Raw genomic sequence first — 20,425 nt, 5'->3', positions numbered from 1 at the left:
AAAGAAAACACTCTGGGTCACAAAGCTGAACTGAACTGAACCTGAAGTGGTCTTGGGCACCGAGTCCTCTTCCAGCTGTTTGATCTCAGGTAAGCTGTTGGGATGTAACCACAGATCAAATATGCATATGCATGATTGCACTGCAAAACTGTGCTCAGTAACGGAGCAAAACTAACTAAAAATGTTTGACAGAACAAATTCAAATTTGCAACCTGAAACAAAATTTAATTTCCTTTTTAAATTTCTTTTCTCTTCATAGAAAATATCAGATGAAGAGACTCTCACTATCTAAGTATGATTGGTGTTTCTTATAATCAGTTAAGTGGTATCTGTACAGATGGAAGCGTTTTCTTTTTATGTAAAAGGTGGTGAAGTGAAAATATTGGGATCATTTCTAAAAAGGTATTTTAGAATTTGCTGCTCACCCATACCTTAAGTGGGATGAGCCAAGGTGGCCCAGCAGCTATGAAAGTATTCCACGATGTGACAATTCTACTATGTAATTACATACAGTATAATGGAATTAAATGAAAATCATTAAGGGCTATTATACTAATGGCTCTTTAATGGTGCTGATCAAAGTTTCATGGTGTTTGGGTTCAGAAGTCTGTGCTGTCGCTTTGCTTGTGAGTCAAGCCTTCAAACAGGGAGGTATACATGAGTTCAGAGAGGTTTCTTGGCTCTCTGCTGATGGTCGCAGATACTGTTAAGTAGGCCCATTAATCCTGAACCGTCTCATGACAAACTGGGTGTAAGACGTGTGGGAGGACAGCTGGGAGAGAGACGGGCAGAGGGAAGCACAAAGGAGGAGCTGTACAGAACCATCTCTGTTCCACTGAGAGTCATTCACATGGTTCATTCTGGTTTGATTATTTGAAATGACGACAAACAGACACTCAGTCACAGATTGACTTTCAGTCTGCCAGACAGAAGCACTGACAAAAGGACCAAAGGAGTGATGGTCAGATGGAAAGCAGACAGCCCGGGTTCGGCTGTCTATTTTGTCATTCAGAGGCAACAGAGAGTCAATAACTGCCTAAATGATGATGGGAGTATTACTTATTATCAGTCTGTCAGAAAACAAAGAGTTATGTCCTTGAACTGACTAGTGCTTTTCTTTCTGGATAGATAAAAGCTCTCACTGCACAGTCTAGAAATAGTGTTTTGTTACTTGAGCCTCTCTGCAAGATTTAGTGTGTGCTGAGGCTTTGTACTGTTGAGCTACAGTGCTACAGAGAATTTCACCGTTTTCAGTATTTAGATAGTATTTAGATCAGGTAGGATTCAAAAACTACATGAAAAATATGGAAAATCACAAGTTAACCTTTAATGTACACTGTGGAACGCACTTTAATATACATGAAAGAATATTTCTGTCACAGTCTGGCGAGGGCAGACTGTAGGTGTTGGCAAAAGGACCCAAACGCAACTCCATAAACTGAACGTGGCGTAGATTTAACAGAAAATAAGCCGTTTATTGAGGCCAGCAAAAGGGGAGTACAAACAGCAGGACACAGGTGAACACTAAACCATAGCCTAAACTGGGTGAACTAAAGCTAAACATGAAAAACCTTAAACGTGGTGAACTGACATAGAATGCTGAAGTGAGGGTATGGATGAGCAGACGACCTGACAAATGACATGCAAAAACAGAGGACTTAAATACACACATGAGGTGATCAGGGGAAGTGGAGACATGAGGAAACAGCTGACTAACATGAACCTAATGACAGGAGCAGTGAAGCTAAATACAAAGAACCAAGAACACACGACTCCTTCCAAAATAAAACAGGAAACATAATGAAACGCAGACATGACAACCAGAACTTGACAACGTAAGACACAGACATGAAACACATGAAGAGCAGGGGAGACTTAACATGGGTTGGAAACACGAGGGGGAATTAATAAGAACTAAAATCACCTAGGCATGGTAACAAATGAACTTAGAAAACCTGAAGGGCTTAACATAAACTATAAACATCAAAATGAACTAAAACTCAAAACACTGGGTCATAAGACCCAGGACCGTAACAATTTCACAAACCAATGCAAAGTATTTGACGTTGAAAATGTTTTTCTAATATGACTTGATGATGGAGTTGCTTGTTAACCATTAGCCATTTTCAGGTGCAAATGTTCTGTCAGTTCTCAAAACCAAACAAGCACCAAGGAACCAGTGAAGGTTACATGTGTTCCCAGTTCACTGTGTTATAAACAGCACTGCTACAACTCTGGGGCAGGGGGTCTGTAGTAAAGTTGAGCCAAAGTAGTTAACGTATATTGATCTGCTAACCCATGGTTAGCTACAAACAGTAACACTGGTAATGCATGGCAGGTTTAAACTGTTCTCGAAGTAGTGGTATGACTACACACCTTTGGAGTGGGAGTCACAAGTTCAATTCCCACATCAGGGAGTTTCTCTGAGGTGAGATGGCGTGACCACATCCACAGCCTGTCTGTTGGGACTAGGGATGGGTATCGTTTAGGTTTTATCCAATACCGGTGCCAAATCGGTACTTTTGAAACGGTGCCGGTCTTCCACTTCCAAGAAAAAGCGGCGTGCGCGCCACCGACGCTCCACACCAAGAACACAAGTGAGTGACTATATCTTGGCTCCTCATGTTTTTTCTCCGGAGATTATTGGAACGGACACTGCCTTTCCGGGTCATGAGCCCGGCTATGATGAGACTGTTTTCACTGGAAATGCTAGCCATCAGGCTCAGCTACGCTGCTGTGGGACTGCTATCCAGGCCGGTTTGGAGCCGGAGACGGAGATGCAGCTTGTGCAGCCTATTTCAGTGTCAGCTGGAGGGCCCGGGGAGCCCGTCCGGCCTCGCGTCTCGTCTGCTGGAGGTTCAGGAGAACCCAGCCAGCTTCATGCTTCGTCTGCTGGAGGTTCGGGAGAAACCAGCCAGCTTCATGTCTCGTCTGCTGGAGGTTCAGGAGAACCCAGCCAGCTTCATGTGTCATCTGCTGGAGGTTCGGAAGAACCCAGCCAGCTTCATGTTTCGTCTGCTGGAGGTTCGGGAGAACCCAGCCAGCTTCATGTCTCGTCTGCTGGAGGGCCCGGGGAGCCTGTTCAGCCTCATGCCTCGTCAGCTGGAGGGCCCGAGGAGCCCATCCGGCCACCATCCTCGTCAGCTGGGGGTTCAGGAGAACCACACCAGCCTCATGCCTCGTCAGCTGGGGGGCCCGAGGAGCCCGTCCAGCCTCGTGCCACGTCAGCTGGGGGTTCAGGAGAACCGCACCAGCCTCACGCTGCGTCAGCTGGAGGGCCCGAGGAGCCCGTTCAGCCTCACGCCACGTCAGCTGGAGGGCCTGAGGAGCCCGGTCAGCCACCTTCTGCTTCACCACCTGTGGCTGCAGCGCCACCTCCTGCGGCTCCCGTGCCGCCACCTGCAGGACCACCACCTGCTGCACTACTGCTTGCTGCTTCTACGCCTCAGCCTGAGGACGACGCCTCGCCTGGTTCTGCCACACCTCAATCTGAGAACACATATAAACTCATTTCACCCAATATAGACTGTGTGTTGCTGCAACTTCCGCAGCCTCCTGCCATGTCGGCTGGGGGGCCTGAGGAGCCCGTCCAGCCACCACCTGTGGCTGCCTCACTGTCACCTGGTTCTGCTTCTGCTTCGCCTGGACCAGCTCCAGTTTGTGCTTCGCCTGGACCAGCTCCAGTTTGTGCTTCGCCTGGACCGGCTCCAGTTTGTGCTTCGCCTGGACCGGCTTCAGCCTCAGCTTCTGCCTCTGCTTCGGCTTCGCCTGGTCCAGCCTCAGCATCGGCTTCTGTTCCTGCTTTGCTTCCGCCTGGTCCAGCTTCGGCCTCTGTTCCTGCTTCGCCTGGTCCGGCTTCGGCTTCTGCTTCGCCTCGCCTGGTCCGGCCTCAGCGTCTTCAGCCTCGCCTCGTCCGGCTTCAGCCTGTGCTTCGCCTCGTCCGGCTTCAGCCTGTGCTTCACCTGGTCCGGCTTCAGCCTCAGCCTGTGCTTCGCCTCGTCCGGCCTCAGCCTGTGCTTCGCCTCGTCCGGCCTCAGCCTGTGCTTCACCTGGTCCGGCTTCAACCTCAGCTCCTGCTTCGCCTCGTCCGGCCTCAGCCTGTGCTTCACCTGGTCCGGCTTCAGCCTCTGCTTCTGTGTCGGCCTCGCCTGGTCCTGCGGCTGTGTTGCCGCCGCCCAAGCCACGTTTTGCCCCTCGGAAGCGCCGGCCGCTTTCTAGGTCCTTTTGTAGCTGTTTAAGAGTTTGTTACTTTTATGCTCTATAAATAACAATAATACTTTGTTGTTAATACTTGATAGACCAGCTACAGGATTAATAAAAAAGGACTAGGATTGTGTGTATGTGTTGGCAAATGATTAAAAGTCTCTTTCACAGGTGTTTGCCCTGTTTCAATGACATTACTTTGTCTTTGACATTAGCTCTTTAATTCACAGAGAAGACTGCAATGCTAATTACAATAAGGCAAATCAATAAGGAAATCAATTACAAGTGTTCTGCTGACTTTTACTGATGTTGATTGGAGTCATGACTCTTTGAAAAGTGACTATATTCCCATAAAATGCTGGAATTATTGAGGGGTAGGTTAGAAAAAGATAAAAACATCAAAATAAATCTGTCACATCTATCTTTTTATTCTATACAGTCTACCAAAATCTGTAGACTGCATTACCCACAATTCAAGTGGACATCTGACACGTTTATGTGAGGTCAAATGTTACGCTGATGTCAAAAAGTTGACTCTGTTCATCTGGACGTAGCGTTTTCAGCGGGGGAAACGTTTTGTCAGTCATCCAAGTGATTCTTCAGTCTCAGCTCACTGCAGGTTTCCTCAACCTTATAAACATACATTTGCATAAAGACTGCAACTAGCACCACTCAGGAACAATGGGCTGTGAGGTCAATTTCTTGATTACTGATATGCAAATTGTAATGACCATTGTACAACAACCACTGATCAATGACAATTAAACAGTGGTCATGAGTACCATACACAGAGAGTTGGGGAATGGCTGCCAATGGCTGTTATGCTAATGTAGCCTGTAGCTGCCTGAAGATATCTGGTTCAGTTTAATACCTTTTAGTAAGATTTTATTACACTTACAGCAACATAACATGTTGTCATCAACTCCATTAACATTTTAATACTCTTTCACTTCATATTCTCTCTCATTTACTTCACTCTACACACATCACCATCATTATTTGTTACATCTTCATTGCACATTGGAGTGTTAATGTCAAATCTGATTTTGCCTTACACATTTAAAGAATAATTTGTATTCCAATCAGATTCCCATGCCTCAGTGTGACGAATACAGCATAAAAATTTAACACAGATACCGGATGAGTAGTCAGTGTCAGCAGATATTTGAAGTTTAATTGATGCATCTGTAACACCAACTGAAAGTTTTTGATCACCATCTCACATGTTAGTGCTCTGTGACATCAAAGGTGAGTGCGGCTACAGAGACAAAAGAGAGCATTTACGACCACACAGTTACATTACATAATCCAAATGTTGCATTTGGTCATAATATGGTAAGATTCAACATTACCAGCTGGTGACATTGTTACAGCACTGCTCAGTATTTGCAAAATATTCAGAACACATAAAAACTTAGTCAGTAACACTACTTCAGCCTTATAAAATAGCATGATAATATGATGTATTTTCCTAACATAACTGTGCCATATTAAATTTGGGGTATGGTTATTCAGTTCAATTTAAAAATATTTTTAGAACAAACATTCTTCTTCTTACATTTTTACATTAGCCTTGCATAAATTGAAACATTTACTAAAGATTAATTGAATGATTTCAAATTAATCCAAGCTTTCCCTAAGCAATATTTTCCTTTTTTAAAGGAATTTCAGGAACATGGAACTTTTTAAAGAGCTGGTACTGAGTTGCTCTTGATGGCATCATGGGTATTATGCCAGAGAAATATATTTTCACAACTCGGCATCCCAAAATCCTCATTAATGAGAACAGCAGTGACTGATCTGTGGACTACAACACAGGCAGAACACTTCAAGCTTATAAACCATGCTTAAATGGCACCTTGTTGGAAATATTTTTTCTCCTGCAGCTTGACGGTGGTGTAAATCTGACTATTTATATTGTAATGCACTGTAAGTCTCGGGAAAAATCCAGAAAGCAAAATGAATCTGTCCCACTATCAGCACTTGCTTGCTGAGATCAGTAAAACTGCCCACAGCCTGTGTGAGAGGCTGCCATGCCAAGAGGACTATCAGTCACAGCCAGACAGAACAGACACTGAAAAACATATCATGTCTCTCTATTGTTTACTACGGAGCCGAGGCTGTTTAAGGTCCAGGTGCCAGAAATAAACAATATGTAGAGCGGCCCAAGGAGGTTCTGGCTTGGCCCAGATACTAAACCTCAGGGTAGGAACAGATCAGTTAAAGAGAAAATTATAAAAACACTGCTTTTCCAAAATGTTGGCTTTCACAAAGTGGCTGAGTAAAAAAAAATCTTCATAGTGTTTTTAAAATGGCCAAACTTAACACTTTCTACAGGCTGGAATCTTTTGGATATTTGGCAAACAGAGAAAGTTGGCTTTTTACATTTTTATAGGATGTGTAAGAGAAACACTGCTTAATGCCACCAAACACTTTAAGGAAGGCTAAGAACAAACTTGAACACCTAAAAATAGCCATTGGCTGCAAGCTGTTTCTGGATGTGTGTTGCTTTGTTTCCCTGTCCTTAAAATGGACAAAGTCAGATGATACGACAGGTTGCCAAAAACTATTTGTTTGTTCCAAAAACAAATCTTTCAACCCCTAAATCCAAACAGCAGTGCTTTCTGCAATAACGCTTACATTTTTGATTTAAGTGAACTCCACATCCATAATCTATACTGAATAAAGCTGAAGGACACGGTTCATCCCAACCACAGGCTTTGAGTCGGGATTGATTCTCAGCTGAAAATCAAAACAGCATGAAAACGAACATTTTTAGGGACAATATTGTTGATTTTTTAAAATAAAAAATATTATTCAAAATGCTCACAATATCCAGATCTTTTTGAAGGTTTAATTTTTACCTGTAACCTTATACAGGTAAAACTCCGGAATACTTCATCAGAAAGACTGTACAGTAGACCAGTTATTCCTGTATATAAAAGGTGAACAGAGCCAGCATGATGTCATGCAAAGTCCTGGCTTGAGAAGCCTGTTCCAGTGTCCAAATATCTAATCAGCCTGCTCACACTGCACAGCAAATACACTGGACAATTACATCCACGCTCTTTGGTTCTGTCCACCAGTTCAGAAATTTTGGCGTGAGATATGTGAAGACTTATCAAAGTGTCTGAAATGTAACATTCCAGCCTCCCCTTTAGTATGCTTGCTGGGCAACTTGGATGAGGTCACTGCAGAAATAAACACAGCCCACGTTGTTTTTACGGCCCTATGCATTGCCAAGAAAATGGTCCTCATTAACTGGAAAAATAAAAATAATCTTAATTCTAACCAATATAGAAACCATCTAATAGATCACATTAGTCTTGATACAACATCTGCCATCACATTTGATCAATCCCTTTGGGCTCCTTTGATCGGCTTCATCACCTAGTGGGGGTGGGGGGTCATGGTTTGGTCCTGCCTTCGCTATTGTGGTTGATATGGGGGTAGGGACAGCCTTAGGGCGTCTGGGGAGTCCCTAGGGACGTTTCCCTAGAGGGACTAACCTGGGGGATGTGGCCATGACCTGGTTAGGAGCTCTGGGGCTCTTGGATGGTGTTTTCCTTGTGGCTGCGTACAGCGGAGATGGGGGAGGGTCTGTGCTGGCGGACGTTGGTTACTGGCCTGGTAGCCTGGCTGCCCCTGGGAGGGTCCGGGACGGGCGTGGAGGCTTGGGGGTCTGGGGGTGCTCCGCCCCCCGGTCTGGGGTGCTGGCCGGGCCTTGGGGGCTTGGGTCCTGGCTGTTGTGTTGCCGGAGCAGTGGGCGGGTGGGTGCAGGGGGGCTCAGCCCCAGTGCAGGGGACCTCTGGTGCATTGGCCCTACTAGGGGGCTCTCTAACTGGTGGGGAGGTTGTTATATCTTTGCAGGTGGTCTCCTCACTACAGGAGCTCACTCTGCAGGTGGGGGGAGAGATATAGGAGAGGTGGAGAATGAACTCAACCTGGGTGTCTATTGTCTTGTGTAGTTTGGGAGCTGATTGGATGATGGGGTGGGTGCAGTTTTCTCTGGGGTGGAGTCGGGTGGGCTGCCCCGGACTCTGTGGGGCTGGGCGGTGCTGCTGCTGCGGGCCCCGGTCCGGATGGGCCTGGGCCCCCTTGCCCTGGTGGGTTCCAGAGTGTGGGGGTGCCTACTGGGGTCAGCGGGGGAGCTGGTCCCAGGGAGGGGCCGCTTGCCCCTCCCTTTCTTCCCTCCCCATCCTCAGCTGCCTCCCTATTCCCGCTCTACCACACCCACCCACACACGCAGGGCTTGGGGTGCAGGTATGTCACCAGGGTGCAGGGGAGGCACTCCCCCTCTGTCCCCTTCTGGCCGCCTGTGCCTCAATTTTATTCTGCAACCTAGACATCCACATTACTCACACTCTCACATAACAGATACATATAGGGCCTTGGGGGTGGGCACGTTTTACAGCATCCAGAGGATGGTAGGTGTACTCCAACCCACCTCTGGCGCTGGTGCCCTACCCTCAATTTTAAATGCATTTAGACACTAAGGGTCTTCGGGAAGAGCCGTGCTGCTCTCTGAGAGGAAGCTAGTACCATGCTCTCCTGTGTTTTAAATGCACTTTAGAACAGCACACAGCAACACTACATATGAGCGGGCGTAGGGAGGTTTGAGGTCTTCACTCACCCCGGTTCTGTTAGCCGTCAGAGCTGGGGGGCTGGGAGGAGGTGTTGGCCATCAGACTGGGGTCTGGAATGCGGGGCCTCCCCGCTACTGCAGATAAGGAGGTGGTCCGCTTGCCTCCACCCCAGAGAGAAGGGTTACATGTCCTGGGTCTAGGTGCGGCTTGCCCCTCTGAGGGCGGGGGTACCTGGACCTGGGATATAGAGTATGTTTGGGGAGTGCGACTGTCTGTGCAGTGTCTATTTGTGTCTGTCTACACGTTGGGTGAGTGCCGAGTATTTGGTGGTGCATATGGGGTGGAAATGCACGTCTGTGTCTGCGTGTGCCTGTTCGTCTGTGTCTATATGTCAGGTTGGGTCTTAGACTCAACCTCTCTGGGGACATCTCAGGCCCTCTAAAGTACGGAGCCCTATCTCCCCTCACCACACTCCCTGCCGGTGGCTGATGCCCTCAGACGTTGGTGTGTTGGTGGTCCTTGTCGTCTGGGGCTGGGCGCTCATGTATGTACCGGCTCACTCCTGGTGGCCGATTGGCGGGGCCGGGCGCCTGTGGCCCGGCTGGGCTCCTTCCGGGGGGTGGGATGCCCTCAGGCCTCTGGGCCTGAAGCTCGGTCCTCTCTGGCACAGCTGGCTGCCGGCAGAGCCCGCGGGCACGCCACTGCAACCCCCTCTGGCCTCTGCTCCGTAGCTGCGGGGTGACCTCTCCTTTGGGGCTCTACTCAGCTCTTCCCAGGAGGGTGGCACGGTTCCCCCCCCCTTTGGTGGTCCTCCTCGGGTCCTTGTACTCTGGGGCCTCTGGATATCTGGGGCCTGGATCTCCTCCATACCTGTTTCATGCCCTGGGGGACGGGGCTATGCTATGGCTCCCCACACTCCCTAGCAGATCGTTACATGGAGAAACGTTTGGAATACAAGCATGCTGATCCACACAGGTGTGCACACAGGTGTACACTCGGGTGTTCACAGACTACAGCTTTCTTGGCTGCTGCCTCAAAGCACATTGTGCGCTGTCTATCTTGCGTGCGGCACAATATCGTTTATTATTTAGTATCTACTGTTATCTACTGCTAGCTAGTTTATTGTGATGGTGCCGTTTTTTTATTATGTTGCTCTTTGTTGTTTGTTTTCTCTTCTGTTTTTTTTCTCCATACAGGTGATCCGGGTGTTTTGTTTGTTTTTCTTTTTTTTTTTCTTTCTTCCCCCCTTCTCACCGTCTCTTCTCCCCTTTGGTTTTCTTTCTCCCCCTCTCTTTCTTTCATTCTTTCTCCCTGTCCTATCCCCCAGTCATGTCTGTCCCGTTTGTTGCAACTGAAAATAAAATAAATTCATAATTATAATAAAGGTCAATCAAATGGACCAATATGGCAAGGCCATGATGATCCACTTGGTAAAATAAATCCGCTTGGCATCTTTCTTGGCCTTAAGACAACAATTCTGATGGCTAAAGATCCAAACGGGACACAAAAAAAAAAAAAAAAAAATCTAATCAGCCTGTGAGCACCAACTCAAAATATTTAGTCATGTAGACATGATGAAGACAGCCAGCTGAAGTTCAAACCGAGCATCAGAATAAGGAAGAAAGATACCGGCTGATGATGTCAGGCGGGCTGGTGTGAGTATTTCAGACATGTTGATGTACTGCGATTTCCAAGCACAGCCATCTCCAGGCTTTACAGGGAATGGTCTGGCAGAAGAGAATGGCCAGACTACTGTGAGCTGATAGGAAGGAAACAGTAAAAAATTAACCACTCGTTACAAAAAAGTTATGCAGAAGAGCATTACTGAAAGCACAACACATCTGACCTTGAAGCAGATGGGCTACAGCGACAGAAGACCACACCTAGCAGCTAACTGCAAGAAACTAAGGCTACATTTTGCACAAACTGGCCAAAATTAGACAACAGAAGACTGAAAAACAAGGCACTCCAATGGCCTCCACAGCCACCAGATCTCAGCCCAGTAGAGCATTCTTGGGTTGTGCTTGAAAGGGACAATTTGGATGAGCAGCAGTGACACAAAACTGAATGTGTGTATTTCAAACCTTGAAATACAAACCTTGGACAGTGTGTTACTGTATTTGCTCTTTCATACATATTTAAATATGTATGAAAGTTTGAAGTAATTTGACTGAAAACTCTAATACAGTGCTGGAAAATATTCCAGAAAGTGCGCGAAATAGAGCTGTGACTGACAAAAAACTACTTTACAAACACCATTTTTGTCACAGTACTGGGTCGTGTGACCCAGTGTTTGAGTTTTATGTATTTTTTTGTATTCATTTTCAATCTAGTTAAATTCTAGGTTGCTGTTCAGACCTTAGTTATTTCTGTCATCTCCGCCTGTACTCAGTGTCCCTGGTTCCTGCGTCTACGTTTCATGTGTATGCGGTTAAGTTCATGTCATGTTTCATGTCTATGTGGTTATGTTAAGTTCATGTCTGCATCAGCCCAAATAAAGGCTCGCTTTCAGTTTAAGTTCACTCCCATCTCCTCGCCTGTGTTCGCGCCTGGGTCCACCACACACACTCTCCACACGGTCTGCCCCCGCTGGCCGTGACAATGTTGCCCTCAACAAGACTTAAAACTAATGATTACAATGATAAACTCGACAAAAATGCTTAACTACAGCCACAGTGTTCTAAAGACACACATAACTTATTTGCACAGGATAAAAAAAAGAACGACCATAATTAAATTGTTCTAGCATAAAAGATGTGATAAATAATGTACAGCAGCTTTTCCCTAAGGCAGTTGTGTCTACAGAAAAAAACTATTTCTTGCCAAGTGAAACAACTGCAAAATACAAGACAGGTACAGGATTCCTGATTCGAGTTGTGTAAAATATTGTGGTTGTGATAACACTTATGAGTTCTGAAGATTTGTGACTTGTACAACGAGAGAGATTTCACTTAAACGTGTAATTTTGAGAAACATAATCATAGAAAACACTACTCACACTGCTGTTGACAATGTGAATGCCTATTTTAGAGGTCATAGCTAAAGTAACTATTTGACCTTTCTACCTAAACTGTTCTGTTTGTCATTCCCCTGACAAAGCCTCCAGGGGACTGCTTGATAGAAAAAGAACACGGTGTAAGAATCTGTATTTGCAGTTTTGCAGACTGTGCGTACACTTAAATAATTGATGACCTGAAAGTAACTTTTCCTCCAGGATATAGACATTGTTACACAAGCCCCATCAGGCCAGCAGAAGCATCAAGAATGCCAGACAGAAATGCTTTTGCAATACAATTTAGGAGGGGAGAACTCATCTTCCTCAAAAACACTGAAAGGTTTTTAAAGAGAAACCACTGAACAAACAGGATCAAACAGATTGTTTATACCACTCAAATGGATAATAAATTGTGCCAAGCAGGCAGAGTCTTCATGGAGTTTTGGCAAACTGAAAACTGGCTTTAAAAGTTGTACGTGACACGTATGAGGAAAACTGCCAAATGCTTTAATGAAAGATATGAAAACAAGCGAACACTTAAAAATAACCATTGGCCACATGATGTCTGCTTTTGGACTAATTGCTTAGTTTCACAGATTTTATCCTATACTTTGACTCCAAGTGCTAGTCCACAGTGCATTATTGCCCATTTGTTCTACTTATCTCAGTAATAAATAGAAACGCAAACTAGATTATGTCAGCCTGATAGCATAGAAAATCAAACTTGCCAACATGTGGATAGCATTGCGAAAGGGTTATTTTAACCCAAGCAATTAGCTTTTCTAATATTGTGGTGCTTTATAAAACAGCATGTGAAAATTTGAGTCTCATTGAAGCTTAACAGACTCAACTCCTGTCTAACCACTGCCACCGCCTCATGTTAACATTTATTCATGCATTTATTCCACCTCTTTTAGGCGGAAACATCCCCCACCTTTTTTGTGCACATTAACTATAAAATTTGGTGATAATGAACCTGCTACTTTGTGGGTGCTGTTTTCATCCACAATTTGTGAATCAACAGTGGATTTTAAATCAAACAACTGATATGTGATTGAAGTGTTAGACTTTCAACTTTAATTCAATGGGTTTCACAGAGATTTTGTGGTAACTGTTTAGGAATAGCTACCATTTCCCCCATTTTCAGAGGCTCAAAGTAATTTTTGTAAAATCCCTTGAATTAAGGCTGAAAGGCTACACTTCAATCACATGCTGATTTAAAGTCCACTGCAGTGGTGCATAAAAATTGTCATTGCCCAACAGGTTGTGGATGTAACTGTACGGGAGTGACATTGACTCATAATGGCCCTTTACTGGACTGATAACATTTGAAACTAGAGTCCTGGTCCATTCGAACTAGCAGAGCCATGATCCTGTCTGCAGGTTCATATCAACAAATGCTCCATCATATCCTCCCTCCATATCAGACAAACCAAAAAACAAAAACATCTGCCAGTCAAGGCAGATGGCTGCTCCTCCGTAAGCCTGGTTCTGCCAGAGGTTTCTTCCTGTTAAAGGGAGTTTTTCCTTTCCACTGTCACCAAGTGCTTGTTCATACAAGGTTGTGTGATTGTTGGGGTTTCCTTTTTTTTATTATCAGGTCTTAAGGTGACTGTTTTTGTTATTTGTTGTTTCAATAAAACTGAACTGACTTCTACTTTCTAAAGTCTTGTATTCACACATAAAATGCACAGTGTAAGAAGATCCTGACTTATCTTCAGATAAATCCCAGGACCAATTCTTAACCCTCCTGCCATCCTTTAAAAAACTCACACCCATCACCCTAGGGACCATTCTCAGCCACGCCATAAAAAGACCATATATCCATATTTTATTCCACTTTAAATTAGCCAACCTTGTAAAACTACTTCTCCCTGAAATATTCATGTAAAGTTTTAATTATATTTTCGTTGTTTTAACCCTTCAAATCCCAGTGTTATTACATGAGCGCCCTGTGTTATAAGCCCCAAAAACCAAAAAACGAAACTAAATATTTCCACAAAAAACCAGTTGAAGTAATATGTGATTGTCATTATAAGTAGGCCTTTAGATGGACCAAAGATTGGCACCAACATACATTTTGACCTGCCATTATTTTTTTTGCATTTTTTTTGCAATTTAAAAATTAAAACTTCAAGGCCCTGAGTCTTCATTGACATCCAAGAAAAGAAGAAAAAATAAAATCATATGATGATAATTTGGGGTTGAAAAATAGCGTTTATAATGGAAGTCAATGGGCAGAAAATGGTCCCCAGGGTGATGGGTGTGGGGATTTCTGCTGCTCAGCCATTTTAGGCTGATTTAAGGAATTCACACTGGAATATTAACATTGACAGGTAAAAACTATCCTGTGGCAAGTTTGGTTATATTCCACTGAACACAGTGGAAATGGCAGCCATTTAACACATAGCAGTGGCACAAAAAGGTCCCAAGAAGGCAGGAAGGTTAAGGTTACCACACAACTCAGTTACTTTAAGAAATATAACATGTGGGAACATTGTGCTTCATTCCTTTATGTAGTGTCCACCATGAGCCTGTGAAACCGTAACTAATGAGCTATAGTCAGGCTTTGGCAACTTGGGAAAGGTCAAGGGGACAAATAAGATTCAGAGCAGTGATTCTGTTCAACAAGCTGAAGATGAAGCCGGATGAGATTTCCATGTGAGCATTTTTTTTCTCTGAAATGCAGAATAATGAAATTACTTTTTTTTTCTTTTTTTTTAAGGAAAAAAAGGACCGTGCCAGGATTCGCCGTTCACTGTGAAATATTACATCGCTAAGTCATTTGTTCAGATGATTCTTCGGGTTAACCACAGGGAGCACAATTTTCCATTTTTCATCTCTGCCTCACGCTGCCTTCTATTGTTCTTTTTGGTTATCTCCTGCTTTCATCAGCAGTATGGTGCTTCCAAGCAAAAGCCTTTAATATGTTCAGCAGCAATTTTCCTGTTAATATTTTCCATTATTTAAATCAACTGTGATATTCTGTTCAATAATAACCTTAAAGCTTGCTGCATATAAACATCATGTGGGATTTGTGAAGAAGTCAATATTAGATACCAAGAATATCATGGTAATGATTAGCGGGGTTGTTAAACCCTGATATAGCCTGTTAAAAATGTAAAAATAGGATATAGAGTGGGTATTGTACTATATTTGTTTTACATTCTAATATAACTAAAGTATGTCAGTCAAAAATGAACTAAACTGGTCCACACAGCTGAGGAAAATATGCTGCCTTACACACAATATACATGACAATAATTAAACCTTATACGGTGCACATGTCAGGTACACACACACACACACACACACACAGGTGAGCAAATTCAAATTCCTTCCAACTACAGTCTCTTGAGAGAACAGCAGTCAAACATACAATGAACCTATTTGCACACAGCTGACCAGAATCTATCAAAATATGGACACTTTACGCGGCCCAAAAGCCTAACATCGACAGACAGTCAGGAATCCTTTTGCAACAAAGGCAGGACTGTAAAATTACTGCTTAATTATAATGTTAAATTGCTCTGCGGCAGCTCATACTAAGCCGAAGCACTCATCTGAGTGCACAGTTATGATACTCCAAATGTGGCTTGGCGTGTCCAGAGTTTAGGTAAAAAGTGTCCTCACAAGGGGCACTGATGTTAAAAGTCTGTGAGCGTATACATCAGGGCGAGGTGTGTGTGTGTCTGCTTTGTGTCATGGTTATGAATAACCATGTTTTTTAATCCAAGAATGATCTGCAAATGAGGCCAACACTGGGACATTTCCATGACAACTCCAACATGCTTTTCTCTTGGGCTCTTTTTTTTAACATTGTTTTTAACAACGCCTTTAGTCACACGTTTGAATGTTTAAAGCGTCTCAACGCATTTTTTCTAGCATTTGGCCAGGTGTGATGTGATGTTATCCTTTTGTGATGGGGTGTACCCTAAGCACAAATTTTGACCTTATAAATATCATAAGTCGAAAGTTGGTGTAGTTAAAATGTTAAGTATTCATTGTGGTCCATTCATTGTGAATTCTGAGTGTGATTGCACAAATGACTGTGCAACAAGAATTTTCAACCTGATTTATCTGTCAGTAAATTCATTAGTAATTACCTCTTGGATGTCTTAAGTGTTCAACTATATCTTTAATCATTAAAATTACTAGCGTAGAAATAAAGCATTGGACTGACTAACTAACAACACCTGAACCTTTCAAACACCACGTTATGTCAGCACATATCAAAACTCCATCACGAGCATTCCTTCAGACAACTTTAATGTCTGCAAAGAATATTACAGCAGCAGAGGACAACTACTGGGTGGAAATGGCCTCCAGTACCATTTCACTGGCCAAAACATCAGCCAATACCCGTTTGCCCCATGAAAATCACCAAAAAGCCCAAACAACACATAGCTTGTACTTACATCCCACCATCATCATGGCCACAGAAAAGATCTTCTCTCCGTCTGTGGTGGGGGCAATGTTTCCAAATCCAATGGTCGTCAAACTGGTCATGGTGAAATACAGGGACGTGATGTACAGAGAATCCTTGCCAGGGCCGCCCTCCCATTCTCCAGAACCGCTGGCATTGTATTGGTAAGGCGATCCAATGCTGATAGCCAGCTGATAAAGCCAACTGTCCATCTTGATGGTGTTGGTGGCTTCATCGATAACTTCGTAGTCTCCGATGCTGTACCTGTTTGGGACAAAATCAGAATTTGAATACATTTAAGTACCTAGTTTAAGTAGTTTAAGTACATTCAGCTAGTCTGACAACTGAACAATTAGATTGAGATTTGAATAAAATATCTTCTTCCCCATTTACTTTCAGCAGCCTTGACTAAATGAGAGATTATATTCTAAGAAAGCTGATTTCAACAAATCTGTAAATGTGCTTAAATATCACCGTCTTCTTTCAAATACATTTATATGTATCAATTTAGTTATCCTGTTGGCCATTTGCTTACTTTATGTAAGACAATGTGGTGCTCTGGTTAAAAAAATGCTGCCCAACCCAAATTTAAAGCATGCGGCAGTTCAACATTACAGGTTTAATGTGCAAATATAGTAGGCTTTAAAGAAAATGACAGACAACATAATGCAGGAAAGAACTGTTTCATTACAGAAGCAATCACAACTATGATTTAGATGAAGGGAAAACTCTTTAAAAAATATGTAAACCGTTTTTATTCCTTTCATTAATTGGGCGCATAAAATCTGACACTTTTCTTATTTGCTTACAGTAGTGAATAAACAACTTCAGTAAATATTCATTACGGTTATTGAAATCGTTAATCCTTTATCATATGACAGACTTTAGGTGTGTTTATGGACTGTTCACTTTAATCTTAATAAAAATAAACTAATGCACCTTTGGAAGTATACATTAGAAGTATTTAACTAAGTAACTTGAGTGACTTACAAGAATACAAGAAATGTACAAAAATGACCATGGACTACATTTCAGTGAGCAATACGTTAGAAAAATATTGTTGTGTTAAATGTTCATGATTATGTGAAATTAAGGAACGATTTGAAGTGGGTTTCTGTGCTTTCATGTGGGAACTGTTCCCCTAATCTTGCTATGGGGCAAATTAAATTAGCATATTACTCAATATCATGTGGAAGAAACTAAACAAAGTAGAACAGCAGTGTATGATTTTTAAAACACAGATAGGGACAAGGAAGCAATGAGCATGCATGAGTAATTAGGTGCAGTGAGGTTAGGTAAATCCCTAGAAGAGCCAGCAGCAGCCTTTAGATGTTACTACAAGGGAAGGTTTCTTCAATGACTTTTGAAATCATTTCAAACACAGTGTACCAGATGCAGGCAAGCCAGTGGGCCACCAGTCCAAACACGCAGACCAGGAGGACCAGAACAGCAGCACCATACTCCAGGTAGTGGTCCAGTTTTCTGGCCACCCGGCCCAGACGCAGCAGGCGGACCACCTTCAGAGAGCTGAACAGGCTACTGATGCCCTGAGCAGCAGTGAAAGGAGGAAGGAAAACGGAAAAAAAGAAATATTAGAAATGTAGGAAGGTATGGGGAAGGAGCGGGACGAGTACGAAAAGAGAGAAATTGGTTATTATAAGTTGCATCTATGTCAAATCTGTCTTAACAGTGTCATCACAATGGGGAAAATGAAACCCTGAAACACGTGTAGAAATGTTGAGACTGATATTTTGTTGCAACAATACTTTTACATGTAATCAAAACAGGCAGAAAATCGGAGCCGCCCACAGCAGCAATTAAAACTTTTGAAAAAGTTTGTTAGAGACCTTTTATGTGCTTACATAAGAGCTGCACAAGGGAAAATGAATTATGGAGTAAAGAAAACTCTAATTACAGTGTGCTTTTGTTGTTTTTAGTTTACCTGCAAGTTAATTGTTTCATTCAAAAAGTGCTTTATGTTCACGACTACAAAAATAACCCTACTATTAAGACTTGAACTACCCAAATTAGGATATGTGCAACAAATAAGACGCATCTTTACAACCACATCAAGTAGTAAAGATACTGAGGTGTTCCTATTCATAACAGCAAGCCCAATTTTCATTACTTTACAATATATATCATTAAGCAGCTACCATGTTTGTATTCATTTTCTTGATAGAGAAACTGGCAGATATGGTCAAGCGATTTGCAGCAAAACAAGAGAGACTATTATGTTCTAAGCCGCACTTCAGCATCCATCAAAATTACAGCTAAATGACATTTTGTCATTTAGAAATAAATTGTTATGCAGCTCAAAGCTCAACGGGGGGAAAACCAGCAAAACTGAGAAAAACACAGAGAAAACATAGTTATTAGCCTCTATACTCCATCATTATCTTTCACAACACAATTAGGAACCTAAACCAGCCAAGAATTTAAATAGAGAATCACATTTAAGATTAATGATTGTAAATGTTTTTCAAAATTTGTCAGTAAAGCAGAATAATAGATGCTGGTAAACGCTTGATAAAACGATACACTGAACTGGTTCTCCGGTGTTTGACCATTTGGATTACTACATGTTACTTTTCATACACAGAAACACTAGGATCTCTATCTTTTTGTGCATCCCAAAGACAAACTATAATATTGAACTAAGGCTGGTTGAAACATATGTTTGGGATGCTTATTTCTCCATAGATTTGTTTTTTATTCTTTTTCTAAAAAGTATTTTTATTACTATTAGTTTAGTAATAAGTTACACTTAGTTACACTGACCCAAGCTTCAATGTAAAAATTATCCCAATGTTTTGTATCCTGTTTACAAGCCCTGAAAATATATTATAGCTCTGAGTATGTCTGTGGATGTTTCTCTGCTCAAAGCTTTTGTAGACTGGTTCGCTTTGACTGATCTACATACGATTTCAGTATTTAGTCATTTTTTTTCATTTACTCCCTTTAATTTATTTGTTGACATGAAATGCTGCTTTAGATATCACAGGTACCTGAAATAAAATTACTTATGTTAGCACATAAAGCAATAAAGAACAACAAGCCTATGCACTAACTACACAACAACAACAACAACTTGTTGCCATCTTATTTTCTGATTGATTGACATGGGTGTTTTTTGGTGAGGGGTTGTTTTACTCGCAAGCACTTTCAGGTTGTAAGCTCTTGTCTTAGAAAATCTGTTTTTTCACCGTTTCTTCCTGCACTAAATGTGACGACAGTATTCTGAAAAAGGATGGTGCAAAATATTTATCATAGCTCTGGTTTTACTTGGCTGTCAACTGTCCAAATGGAGAGTCGGCGAGGCTACCTTAAATAGGTCATGTGATTTTGACACATTGTCGCAGGCATTGACTCCAGCGGGTTAAATCACATTTTTTGGTGTTTATAAAAAATGCTCGATGATGATGACGATGACAGTATTTATTTTTTTATTTATTTTTTTCTCTCCCCCTCATCAGTATGTGGATGAAAATACAGCAAAAATAACCGTGTTCCTAATATGAAGTATATGCAACAATCATTTTAATCTCTTAAACAGATGAAGACATGCAGTGTTGCTCAATATCTGATCCATGAAGACTTCAAGGACCAGAGATGGACTATAGACAGAGTTGAAGATGGACTCCTGGATCTGTTACAGCACTTACAAAGAGAGACTAAACCACTGCAGCCATAACACCAATGTCAAGCTTCAGTTTATGGATATGCATTGTTAGAAAAAACATCTTAAAAAAACAGTAATATTCCGGCAGCTGGGGCGCCAAAATAATACCGTAAAATAACAGAAAATAACTTACTCATAAAAATACGGTTATTTCCAGTAATGACAATACAGTTTGTTGCCCTAATTTTACATGGGATTTTGCCTTTTTCAAGTGCTTTTAAACGTTAAATTAGGAACAATTTAATGTGATTAAACAATGAACTTACCTATAAACAAGGTCAATGAATGCGGCAATATGAATAATAATAATACTTAAATGTACAGAAATATACAGTTAACAGTTGGTTTAAATAATAACGGATTGCATTCATATTGCGCTCTTTGAGACCCCTGAAAGCGCTTTACAATTCCCCGTTATAATTCCCCTCTGGCCATCACCAGTAGGTGGTAGGTGAAGTGTCTTGCCCAAGGACACAACGACCGAGAGTGTCCAAGCCGGGGCTCGAACCGGCAACCTTCTGATTACAAGGCGA

The 20,425-nt window shown here is 42.5% G+C and overlaps 1 protein-coding gene across 1 annotated transcript in view; it reads right to left on the bottom strand.

The window, feature by feature from the left end:
• The window catches only part of kcnh5b (potassium voltage-gated channel, subfamily H (eag-related), member 5b), a 206,470-nt gene that overhangs the window by 135,302 nt on the left and 50,743 nt on the right, over positions 1-20,425 (bottom strand). Inside the window, exons 7-8 of the mRNA XM_085256476.1 lie at positions 17,600-17,757; positions 16,203-16,474 (exon numbers count right to left, since the gene is read on the bottom strand). Coding sequence (XP_085112602.1) covers positions 16,203-16,474; positions 17,600-17,757 — 430 coding nt within the window. The remainder of the gene's footprint in view (positions 1-16,202; positions 16,475-17,599; positions 17,758-20,425) is intronic.

The sequence above is a fragment of the Mchenga conophoros genome, linkage group LG19 (assembly GCF_057382185.1).
Source record: "Mchenga conophoros isolate Kocher_MC1m ecotype Shallow Benthic linkage group LG19, M_conophoros_male_GT1.1, whole genome shotgun sequence".
NCBI classification, from domain to species: domain Eukaryota; kingdom Metazoa; phylum Chordata; class Actinopteri; order Cichliformes; family Cichlidae; genus Mchenga; species Mchenga conophoros.
Note: the sequence above shows the minus strand (reverse complement) of the source record. Positions and strands in the feature narration are given on the sequence as shown.